The sequence below is a fragment of the Eleginops maclovinus genome, chromosome 10 (genome assembly GCF_036324505.1).
Source record: "Eleginops maclovinus isolate JMC-PN-2008 ecotype Puerto Natales chromosome 10, JC_Emac_rtc_rv5, whole genome shotgun sequence".
In the NCBI taxonomy this organism is placed as follows: Eukaryota; Metazoa; Chordata; class Actinopteri; order Perciformes; family Eleginopidae; genus Eleginops; species Eleginops maclovinus.
Genome location: NC_086358.1, coordinates 15061752 through 15074290, shown reverse-complemented (window position 1 = coordinate 15074290; position 12539 = coordinate 15061752). Strand labels below are relative to the sequence as shown.

Sequence of the window (12539 nt, the reverse complement as noted above, 5' to 3'; positions counted from 1 at the left end):
GGATATTTTTTGGCATATTAAGTTCAGTTTAAGGAACTGTGCATAGAAGTTATTTAAGTCTTCTAATTTAAGTTCATATGCAGATTTTCTTTCAGTCAGAATACCTCCAAGCATTGCAGGTACACAACGCCATACGTTAACAAAAACCCTGGCTGTGTAAAACAGTTTTTGTTCATGCTTATGTACACACAAGTCTTAGAAGTGCAGTTTCTATTCATTAATAAATGAAACAGAGGAAGGAAACAGACGCATGACCCATTACCACATTTTGTTCTCAAGGCACCATGTTTCAAAGTTGTAGTTAAATAGATTTTCATGATGTGTCTCCAGGTGTGGAGGGGCACCATAGCCAGAATGCGGTACCGGCGAATGAAAGCGGCCCTCGTCATCCTGCGGGCGTACCGACGCTACAAGGTGAAGTCGTACATCCGCGAGGTCAACCGCCGCTTCAAAAATGTCCGGTCCATGAAGGACTACGGCAGGCACGTGAAGTGGCCAACGCCCCCCAAAGTCCTGCGCAAGTTTGAAGAGGCCCTCAGGAGCATCTATAACAGGTACATTTTTAACATAACATTACTTCATCCAGGCTGTATCTCTGCTGCCATTTCAAGACTCTAAAGAAAGGGTATCACTTATATTTGATTCCTAAACATAAAGTAAAACTGCAGTTCAATGTTTCAAATGCATGCATACTGAATGGTGTTTTTCAAAACCGAGGCAGATAACGAACCCTATAAGATAAATGTTTTTATATTCATTCCTTTTGAAGAAAAAATCATTTTCTTGAAAAGCCTGAACTAAAACTGGGTTTGGCCCTGACCGCAGCAGAGAGCGCATGGCCTCGAGTGTTTCTTCCCATCCAGATGAGACCGTTTGAAGCAACTTACACATGTTTCCTTCTGCTTTGGGCTCCCACCACGCATTGATTTTTCTTCCTCCATCAAACACACATCACTGCCTTTCATCTCAACGTCTGTTTGTTTGCTTTTTTTTATTTGTAAGAAAATAGCCTTCCTAGAGAATGATGTTGCCTGTCAGTATGTCTGAGTGAAAGGCCAATAACTGCACTACAGCTGGGGTCTGCTGCAGTCCTGCTTCATCACCCCGCTGACCAACATATCAAGGCCCAGTGCAGCAATCACAACCAAGAGAGTCGATATTCCTCTGCTCTGAGCTCTCTCTGTGTGTGTTTGGATGTGTTTACCTTCAGGTGGTGGGCATGGACCCTGATCAAAGGCCTCTCTCCAGAAGAGACCCTGCAGGTGAGGGCTAAGGTAGCCAGTCTGGAGGCCCTGAAGGGACACAGGGCCGACCTGGGGCTGCAGAGAGCCTGGGAAGGAAACTACCTGGTAAGTAGGTGGGAGGAAGTACAGTTGTGTACAGTGTTAATATGTTTAAAGATTAACACTACCACAGGAACAGAGGAAACTTGAGGGAATTAACCAGAACAGATCTCCAACAAGGCCAATGCTGAATTCACTTACAGACTATCCCATCCCTGAATCGGAAGGCTGTTATCCAGACTTTGGTTTGTTTATGGGCTGTAGTCTGGAAACAACGTAGACACAAAAGAAAAGAGAAAATGCTGATTTGATATCTGTTCTGAGTTGTTTCGACCTAAGGGGGATTTAAGTGAGTATTCCTAGTCAGGACATAATACATTTCATGAATGCAGTACAAAGCTTTCAATGAAAGTGAATCATAATTTCCAAGTTTCACGAGTAGTTTTTCCGTAATCTCCGTCAGTCAGACAAATAAATCCAGCCTAGATTTGCTTCTGCGTGTTTCTTTTTTTAATGTAGGCTTGTATTTCCTGTAAATGTGTAGCATGCATGGGCTGTTACTCTCTGGTATTGTGCTCTTCTATATCAGGGCTGCGTGTCAAACAATGTTGTGATCAAATATCTGCTATTAAAACCATTTGTGACCAGTTGCCAGGCAACCAGTGGAGAGTCCAGGAAGTCGCTGCTCCTAGCCAACGAATAGTCTGCCACATAGACCAAAGTAAAATAGCAAATTGTCTTTTCACACTGCAGTTTGTTCAGGCTAAACAAACAAGCTGCAATTATAGATGTATCTAGACAGAGCATAGCTAGCAGTTCCCCATGTGTCCAGTCTTTGTGCTCAGCCAAACTAACCTGATTCACATTTACTATACAGACACACCAGTTTGGATCTTCCAAAAAGCATTTTTCCCATAATATTGAATTTGTTAAGTTACATTGGATTCAAAAAACGTGTAAATTGAAATCTATGATGAGAGTACATTAAGTTTGTTAGAAGATATTACATTTATATCTGCACTGTTACGCTGCGTTCAAATGATGCACAATTTTCTCCTTGCTCAACGGGGGTTTGGGCGCAGAGTCTTGCAGTGAAAAGTTTCATTTCTATAGTTGCATCCCCTACTAGCTTGCCGCACTTCATTCAGCTGTCATCTGATTGGTTGCTTGTTGAAATGTCAGCTGTAAACAAGGTAAAAGTTGAAATAAGTCTCAGCGACAATTTAGATCGGAACGGCTCTGCATAGAAACGCAACGGCGGTGTACAGTAGGGCCGCTATAACGGGGTTCCTGTGAATGCAGCTTTACAGTGTTTATAAGAAAGGATCATTTCACCACAAACGCATCTAATTTGATGAATACTATACTGTCTTTGAATACTTTTAGATTAGTGGAGTGTTCTAAATAGTCTTCTGTGTTTGTCTTGTCCGGCAGAAGCGAGACAGCCCTGACTTAGCCTCCTCCTTCACTCTCGTTTCCAGCGAGCTGCAACGGAAAGACAAATTCATGAGAGTGTTGTTCTCCTGCAGCGTGCGCAAGGTAGGAGCTCTTAGAGGCTTTTATCCTTCAGTAACCACATGCACACGCAGTCACAACATGCACCGGTCTGCACAAACAAACAAACCCAACTGCTCGGGGTTGGAGCCATCGCCCTGCAGGGTGTTTGGATGTGTGTTCGGGTGTGCGCTCTTCTCCTGTGGGGTGACTGATGAGGAGCTTTGTGTTTCTCAGATCAACCGTTTCCACAAGGCTGCGGACCGGGCTGTGCTCATCACTGACCGCCACCTGTACAAGATGGACCCCCTGAAGCAGTACAAGCCCATGAAGAGCATCCCCCTCTACAACGTACGGCACACTCCACTCCTTAAACAGCATCCTTTCTCACAAACACATTAGACACAGGTGTAATATGATTTAGGTGCAGATTTCTAAAGAAGATTTATATAATGGCTTAAAAGAAAAGGTGTCTTCTAGGTGAAACTCAATACAGCACAGTTTTACATTTAAAAGTTTAGGATGAGATTGGCTAATGCTGAAATGCTTTTGATTTGAATCAAATTACATGTTACACACTTGAAATTCAAATGCCTCAACATCCTTCAACCAAACATTGTCTTGTTGTGATTCACCTAAAATGTAGCCAGATGTAAATTCAATTACATATTATCCATAATGAATAAGAAAGACATGAATAATGTTAAAGTAAAACACTTTTTTTTTTTTTCATCCCACTTTTGGAAACACATTTTTACTGAAACTTGAATTATTATTATTATTATTGTTATTATTATTATTGTTGTTGTTGTTGTTATCATGATTTATTTACTTTTACAGCAGGGAATTTAAAAAAGCTACATTTAGAAAAAGTGAAAGAACAATAAGACTATACTTATTTAAATAATTGGCGACAATTGAGTTCATTTTAAAAGCTAAAATACTTGGTTTCTCAAGCTTCTTAAATATATAATATATAAAATATTCTTAATTTATCATGTTTAGATTTTGGAATAACTTAAGGTTAGTCAGACAAAACAAGTTGAACACTTCTGACATTTCATAAATCAATTATTTGATTTTGAAATAATCACAAATTGGCCTTCTTTAGACTTCCTGTTGGACAGGTTAATTGTATACAGTAGTATAACCTCAACTATATGGTGTTCTTGCTCTGCTGTCTGTGATAGCCGTGTTGGCCGAGGTGGCAGTATGATCTATGATGTAAACATCTCTCCAGTCTCGTGGCAACATGTCAATATGCAAAAATGTCATCCAGCTCGACAATTGGCTGCTTTACCTCATGTTGCCTGTGATAGGCCCATTAAGGCTGCTCAATTCACAAAGCACAAGCAGCTGTTTCCATGGCAAGTGTGTCCTTTGTGTGGCTATGTGTTTACTTCATGCTACTTGTTCCATTGCTCTTGTTTTCATCAAATTTCTTGCTTAAAGAACACAGTTTTACGTTTTTGAAAAATATACTTTTTACATGTCAGCAAAGAGCACAGGCTGCAACAATGCTGACCAAAAAAAGAGTCCAGTCCAACCTGAAACAAAACATCAGTTTATCATCTTTCGTTGTGGTACAGCTTAAACGAACAGACTGATAACCTAAGATTCAGATGGGCAAAGACTAAAATCCTTTGTTGACTTAAAATATATATAATAACAACCAAGATCAAAAAACAAAATTGTAGAAATATGGCAACTATAAATGGCCGCTTCTATCAGACAAAAACAACACCGACGGATGCTCACAGAGGATATGTTGCCATTTCAGGTGACCAAATGTTCTTATTTCTCGTGGTTAGAAAATAGTTATAAGTACATGACTTGACAATATCTATAACATAGGTCTATGCTTTTTTCTGACATATTTATGCATAAATGTTACAAATTATGCATAAATATGTAAAAATTAAATATAACCTCAAAAATATAAACATCTGCACAGTATGCAGGTGAAGAAAAATGGACTGTCATGAAAACAAAAAGAGAATAGAAAGCAGCATATTACTGAATACGTAAACAAATTACTCACGATATTTCTGAGTTCACGACCTCTCCGCGTGCTATTGAGCTATGATACATGCATTGCTCATACGGTTTATTTGCACCACTGACCTTGGAGGTGAGGCAGAAACGATACAGGAAGTGAAGGTGTTATGCATTAATCTCCAAGGCGCATACACACCCGGCGTCTGGTGAAATGTGTGAGATATGAGGCCGATGTGCAGTGACCACTGTGACGAGACACCCGAGTGTTCAATCTGACAATGTGACAAGAGGGAATTAGAGAGCCGGAGATGGACACCCGAAGGCTATATCGCTGCATCTGGGGGTGAAATGTGGAGATGGAGTGGAGGCAGATGGTGGAAGAGGGAGAGCAGCATGAGTTAGGGAGGTTTGTAGTTATTGTTCATTCAGGGAGAGTGAGAAATACACACACACACACACACACACACACACACACACACACACACACACACACACACACACACACACACACACACACACACACACACACACACACACTGAGCTGATGAGATGAAGCTCAGTTTCATAAAAATGGCATATGGAGGGCCTTCAGCGTTGTAGAAGGACATGGAGGGTAGGTACTATGGTTTGCAGCTTTCACCCATTGGAAGTGACAGAACAAGAGTCCTACAGCACACACACATTATAGCCAAGATGTACTCTTTTTTTTTTTTTGCGATAAAACCATATGTTTGTTCCTGATTTATTTTTATAAATTAATGATCTGTTGCATTCTCAAAGTCTGGTAATGATTCAGATTTTTGTTATTTGCTTCAAATCACGTGCAAACTCTGGGAATTCATTCTACCGACATCCTTGTGTATATCCAAAGCCTGACGTACATTAAAACCATTCAAATCACGTCAATTGAACACCTTCATTACCATTAGTCAATGAAATGATAAATGATGATTGGCATTAAAACTAAAGCCAACTATTTCATTAACCAATAATTATTGTTTACATGCATAAATGCTTTTTTCAGTCTTTTAAATACAGAAATAAACTTATTTTTATTTGTTTTCCATCATATTCAGTAAATATCTTTAGGTATTGGACTGACAAGATATGTAAAGGCTTTGAAACTTGGACCCATTTTTCAGAAATGATATAGACTAAGCGATTATTGAAGAAAATAATCTGCGTAATAACAATCTTTAATTGCAGCCCTACTGTAGTTTTTTTTGTCAATCCCATTTACACTGTTAATATGCTGCAAATACACACTACAGCTTAAAACGTGTATTTATCAACAGTAATAATTTCGGGACTATTTTCCCAAGTTTGAGTTTCATTTTCTATACAGGAAAGTGTTTTTGGTTTTATTATTTCACAGGATTTATTGACTGAGAGAAGTATAGGAAATGGCCAGCCTTATCATTTAACAGCATTTAGTTGTCAGCCCCAAGGTGCCATTAAATCCTGTAGGCCCCATCACACCAGTGATTGTAACCCGTCCCCTGCTGTATCCATAACCCCAGGCAGTTTTAAATGTCAATTATGTGGGGGAGTGAATTGGTCAAGGTGAAAAGGTGTAAAGGCGGGTGAGAAGAAGTGTAAAGGGAGAAATGGAGGTGAGAAGGGGGGAGATGGAGATGTAAAGTAGCCTGAAACCCACGGCAGCGTGGCGCAGAGCTATCGATCTGAGAAGGTCAAGCGGAGGGGAAAGCAGTTAGCTCGTTGTTGATTAGCACTGAGAAGCTAACGCCGCTGCATCCCCTCTGGCTGCCATGTGATGTACTGTTCCTCCTGCAGGGCAGCATAACAGCTGATAGATGGCTACAGTGAAGGGCCGACTACTGTCTACCAAATGATAATTAATCCCTGTACAGCAACAGCGAGATCATTAAACAAATTCTGGAGAAGAAATGGTGAAAAATCCATTCTGCATCAGTGACTCATCCCACCAGCTTTCACTTCCTATTCTATTCCTACATCCACCCGCCCCCACCTCACCCCTCTCCCTATCTAGTGCTGTCTTTCCCCTCTTCCTCTCGCTTCTCTCCTCCCGCTGTTGTCATGCCAACTTCCCAGGAGACAGCGTTGTCATGGATACCGAGCGGCAGGGCGGATCAGCTGATGTCTGGTGTCGTTCAGGCATGTGCACAAATCGCTCTCCTGGATGCGCACTCTTTTCCTCCCCTATTTCCCAGCGAGGCTTGTTTGTGATCCCTGCGGCTCTCCATTTCCTCGCACTCTTTCTCGCCTCGTGAGCTGTTTCTTTTCATTCAGCCGTTGATCCCTTTCAGATCAGCATGGTTTTTCAGTACCTACAAACCCCCACAGCTGCAATGTGGCTGTATGGGTTTTGTTTATAAAGAAAATATTCCTGATGCAGCCTGGACATGATATTCTTTAACCCACTGTTAGAAAATTGAGGTGTCTGTTGTCTGTTATAGACTGTTAAACATGCAAATTTGACACAAGATCACAAGTAGAACATGATGAGGCATAATCCTGTTAATAAATTCATTCAGAGGCAGGGGGACGACAATTCTAGGGCTGCAACAAAAAAAAGGACTCCATTCTGCTCATTTTCAGGTTCATATTTGTATTTTGTCCCTCTACTAGGACATTCTCTGTTGTGATTGGTCAACTGCTTAGCGTTGTCCTGGCCCTTGGCATATCACGTACAATGTGTTGGAGCGCTATACAATAGAAGCGAAAGTGTTACATCGGGGATAATGTGTGTCGGGCTCAATGATCACCTTGTCAGGTGTTCTTTTTTTAATAATGACCGCCTCATTGCATGTTATCCCACTGACTACACAGCATCATACTACACGAACGACTTGACTCCCAGTATTAATTCAAATGATTTCATTTACTTGGAAATGATTGTATCGCTTCCCCTATAATAAAAATAATCTGTTCCATGGCGCACCAACGGCTGGAAATACAGCACTGATGGAGCTTTTCTGTAACTGTCCAAGTGTGTTCACAGTTTATTTTCTGCTAACAAGTCCTTAAACAATACCAAAGCCCATACCATGTTCCCCTTAGTGTTTACTTCCTGTCGACCTTCTTCTGTTGGTTTATCTGACCCCTGCTCTGTCTTTTAACCTCTTTTCCTTTCTCTCCCTTGATCCTTGTTAGCCACGTCTTAATAACGACTTAATAACCTCTGATATGTCCGACATGACCAATCAGAATAGAGTATTCAACTAAGCCGTGTAATAGTAATGTTACTATGTTCTGGAAGCAAACAAAGGAGTCCTATGGAGGCGTTTCAGGCAGGGGATGAGTGTGGGAAAGAAACTCCCTCTGGAGGGAACTTTGGGATTTTAGCCTTTGCAGACCATTTACATGCACAAAAACCTATATATCACAGGAAAGGGAAAACCCCAAAAAGCATGATAGGGCCTTTAATCATTTGGTCCATAAATTGTCGGAAAATGATGAAACATTTCATCCAAATTTCTCAAGGGCTGGAGTGAAGTTAAGTCGTAAATGTCTTGTTTTGTCAGTCCTCCAGCAAACTATATTTAATTTATAATCATATAATCATAGCAGGACATATTCATATTTTAGAGGCTATTTTTGTATTAAAATACTTTCAAGAGTAATGGATTACTGCAGCTCTGCAGTTGCCTCGTAAACATCAGCCTTCATAGCCTTACAACATGAATAGCTACAGACAGTGAAGCATATTTTTTAAATTTTTATTTAATGACAGACCCCCCACCCTTTGCTCCTAAAGCTTTTCTCCCCCTTTATCTTTACAGTACTGTTGGGGTGTGTTATATAACCAATAAGCTCTTCACATACACTGGGAGAACCTGCCGCTTAAATGGTGTCTCGGAGCAAACAGGGAGCACTTCACGAAAACATTGTGGTCAGGCCGGCGCATTGACAACTCACTTACCAAAATACACCCACTGGTGTTGCTGTTTGGGAACATGACATTTAGGAATGCAAACGAGACATTAGCAAACCGTTTAGTGAAGTCCTCCTGTGTAACACAAACGTGTCCATTTGTAATGTCCCCCATGAGCCAATTTAATTAAAGACAGCAGAGCTAGGATAGGATATGCAAAGTATTTCCAAATCTTTCATAAATATTTAAAAGTGTTAAAGATTCAAATTCTGAAATAATAAGTAACAAGTATTGAGATTTTGTCTCAAGAGATGTGATATAAGGAAGGAACACTCTCCCAAAACATTCTTAAACTGAAAAAAGTGCAATCGGTGAAAAAAAGAGTAGGTTGCCAACATACTGTATGAAGTATATGGATCCGGGATGACGGCAAGTAAATTAACTATACAACCTAAGTCATACAACCTCCTGTCAGAAAAAAGTGAAAAAGCCACTACAGTAGTAACGTACTCATTTCGAACATGATGTACTCGTGTATTTGCTTTTTTTGTCCGCCCGAAAGTAAATACCGCAAACATTGAAGTTTGAAGAAAAGCAAAACAAATTTACGATAAAATGTTACTTGGAAAAAAGGCCTCAAATTTGATACAGTTTCTAAAAACACAGATTGGCACCAAGATGTCTTATTACCCATGTTGCTCAGAGTTGCATGCAATAGGCCTGATCTCAGTGAGTATGAACCTTTAGTTATCAACACAAATTACCGCTAATAAGTTGGACTGCAGTAATGAAATGTATCTTCCTGAAATGTTCTCAAATTGTGGCTCAGCTAGACGCTTGAGCAGATGGCCGGGCAGATAAATGCCTCCAACACGTCTCATACTCAGAGTTAAACTGATTTGGTGAATCAAGACAAAGAATTAGACAAGGAAATGCATCTGAATGTATCATTACCCAACTAATTAGCACTGACTGTCGTTCCAATCAATTAAGCCTTTAATATAAATGTAAATGTAATCGGCTCCATGTAATTAACTGCGGGTGGATTGCTAGACAGAGAGGCATGGCTTTAGGCTTTAATTCATGATGATTACATGAAGTGTTTGTTTCCGAAGTCACAGGCTTCACGTCAGAGCTAAATCAGCTAGCTTGTTGTTTAGCCGCAGGAAGCATGCTGTCCTCCCCTGATGGAGGAATTTGTCTCAGCATTGCAGTCTGCTGAGTGGATATTAATGCACCTGACTGGCTGCCCTGCGGCTGTTTCCTCAACACGCCTCAGCTCAGAAAGACAAATTAAGAGAGAAATAAATGGCTGGAAATCATGGCAGGGGATGATAAAAGACATGGAGGAAAGCTAGGAAAAGAGAAAGTGAGATAATAGTATAACAGAGAAAGGAATGGGGGTTTAATGAGCTCCAGTTTCTGGTGAGACGAGTTTACCTATGAGGATATTGGTTTCCTCCTGTTGGGTCTACTTTGAAGAGCTGTGAAGCTAAACAATCCTACCGCAAAACTGGGATTCCCCTTTGAGCCCGGCTGCTTTCCATTCGTACGTCATTTGGGGGTCTGAGTGGGAGAATTCGATTGGACCTTTGGGATTCTGATCAATAAATCTTTACTGCGAGTGCTGATTTAAGCCTTGAGTGGGAGACACCGACAGACACCAGATACTGAAACACTTCAGCAGTCTTTGCTTCGGCTCCGTTTTTACAAGAGCTTCAAAAGCTCTTAACACAAAACGGCATACTAAGACTTAATGTAGCATGCAAATGAAAAGAAACCACATCCTTAAGTAGGTAATCCATGTTAAGTTAAGTTAAAAGTTATTGTAGGATTTTAATGGTTATTGGTGGGTGTAAAAGGCTTTTATACTGTATGAGATTTATGTTTTTTTCAGTGATTTGTTTTTTCAACCAATGTTCAATCTATATCTACATTACTTAAAACTAGGTATGCAATGGTCATTTTTTTAAAGGATGTACTAAAACAACATGAACTTATAAATAAAGTATACGTAAATATGTCAAATGTAATATTTACTGTTGATAATAACAGTCGGACTTGAACTTGCATATTTTAATTTGAAATGTATCTGTATCCATTATAAAAGTATAAAAAACAATGTTTAATTTGGAAAATTAAGTCTATTGTATTGCTTATAATAATAAAATGGCAAACCACAGTTTACATGACATAGCTTAGCTTTAAAGGCCTAATGGAAAATGTAAGAATGTATAAACAATATCCATCAAGCTTAACATAACCATACTGTTTGGATGTCCAAAATCTTTTGAGAAACAAATGACAATCACTACCTTCATTCATCATCATTCAGGTTTTTCTTCTCGTACTGAAACGAGACGTTCTGAATACTGAAGATCAGGTTCTCCCTTTACTTCCAGTAGAGGTTAAACGTGATGAATTATAGCCTGGTTCTTCATCCCCAGGGAATTCAGGTCCTCTGGGGTGCCACCAACCACAATTCCATGATATATATCTGCATGTAGATGCTCTGTATTTGGGTTCACCTACAGTACAGATGGTTATGTGATCTGTTCCTCGACACACATCGCTGCCTTTTCACATGTTTGTGTTTCTCTGTATGTACATGTTTATCTGTGTTTAATTGTGTGTCCTCTGCCTCTCTTTGTCCCAGGTGACCGGGGTGAGTGTGTCCCCTGGGAAGGACCAGCTGGTGGTGTTCCACACCAAGGACAGCAGGGACCTGGTGGTGTGCCTGCAGGGCATGGTGCCTGCCAATGAGAGCCGCATCGGGGAGCTGGTTGGCACCCTACTTAGCCACTTCAAGAGGTAAGTGCTGGGGCAGTAAAGGGTAACAAGCAGTTGAAGGAGCTAAACGAGTAGTTTTTCTAGAGGTAGCTGGATATTTTTAACTGCTGAAATGATGCTCAAGGACCAAGCTGGTTAAAATGTAGGTTCGCACAACCTATTGTTTTTATATTTTTTTGTGCAGATAGTCACTTACACTTAGTAATAATTTAATTGTTTCAACTGAAACAAACAATGTGCTTCATTAAGTTCAGCTTCCAGCAGTATTGCATAACAAGGATAGTCTAAAATAATTCTGAAGGAAAAATGTAGGCCTGTGCCAAATACCACTGGGATCATATTTCGCTAATTGACTGAATGTTTTTTTTTCCTACATCTCTATAAAGGCAAAATAAAACTACTTTGGTATTATAAACCATATGTATTTTTTCTAGAATTGTTTAGAGATGTTTGATTGGTATTGAGTGGTATGTTCGCAAACCTTCTGTTTCCATGATTCCAACATCACCCATCTCCATTATCTCACCTTTTGCAGCAGGATTATGAGTCAGATAGAGTGCACGTCACAGCTGTCCTCACTTGATTTTTCTAACATTCATTTAAACCAAGGCTGAGAGTCTCTTCAGGACAGGATACTGTGTTTTGTTTCCCACCTCTTCAACAGAGAAAAGCATAAATATAGATTCAAAGCCTGAATCGTGCAGGCACCTTCTTTTACTGGCTGATTCGCTGAGGTTCACTTCAGGACTGTCCTTTTCATATTGCTCTCACAAACTTCAAAACATAATGCACATAGTAAATCCACTGTAAAAAAAACAACACAAATAACCACATTAAAAAATCATTCAAATGGACAATAGGTAAAAAATGTGAAAAGGCTATTGAATTGTGAACATGACGTATACCGTCTCAGTATCTCCTCCTCCTTGCGCTCTGTTTGTTTATTTCATTTTAGCACAGTTCACATGAGGTCCGTCTTACTGCAGTAAATCCACTCGTCATCACCACTTCTATCAGAAAAAAACAAGCACACACCATCTCCTTTAACACCAGACTTGTTGTCCTCACTTCACTCTTTTTTGGTAAGTTTTACATAATGAAACACTCGTCAAGTAAAA

The 12539-nt window shown here is 40.0% G+C and overlaps 1 protein-coding gene across 1 annotated transcript in view; it reads left to right on the top strand.

The window, feature by feature from the left end:
- Positions 1 to 12539, top strand: part of myo1d (myosin 1D) — a 101002-nt gene that overhangs the window by 61985 nt on the left and 26478 nt on the right. Inside the window, exons 17-21 of the mRNA XM_063893115.1 lie at positions 331 to 554; positions 1211 to 1349; positions 2718 to 2822; positions 3015 to 3128; positions 11288 to 11442. Of these exons, the coding sequence (XP_063749185.1) occupies positions 331 to 554; positions 1211 to 1349; positions 2718 to 2822; positions 3015 to 3128; positions 11288 to 11442 (737 nt within the window). The remainder of the gene's footprint in view (positions 1 to 330; positions 555 to 1210; positions 1350 to 2717; positions 2823 to 3014; positions 3129 to 11287; positions 11443 to 12539) is intronic.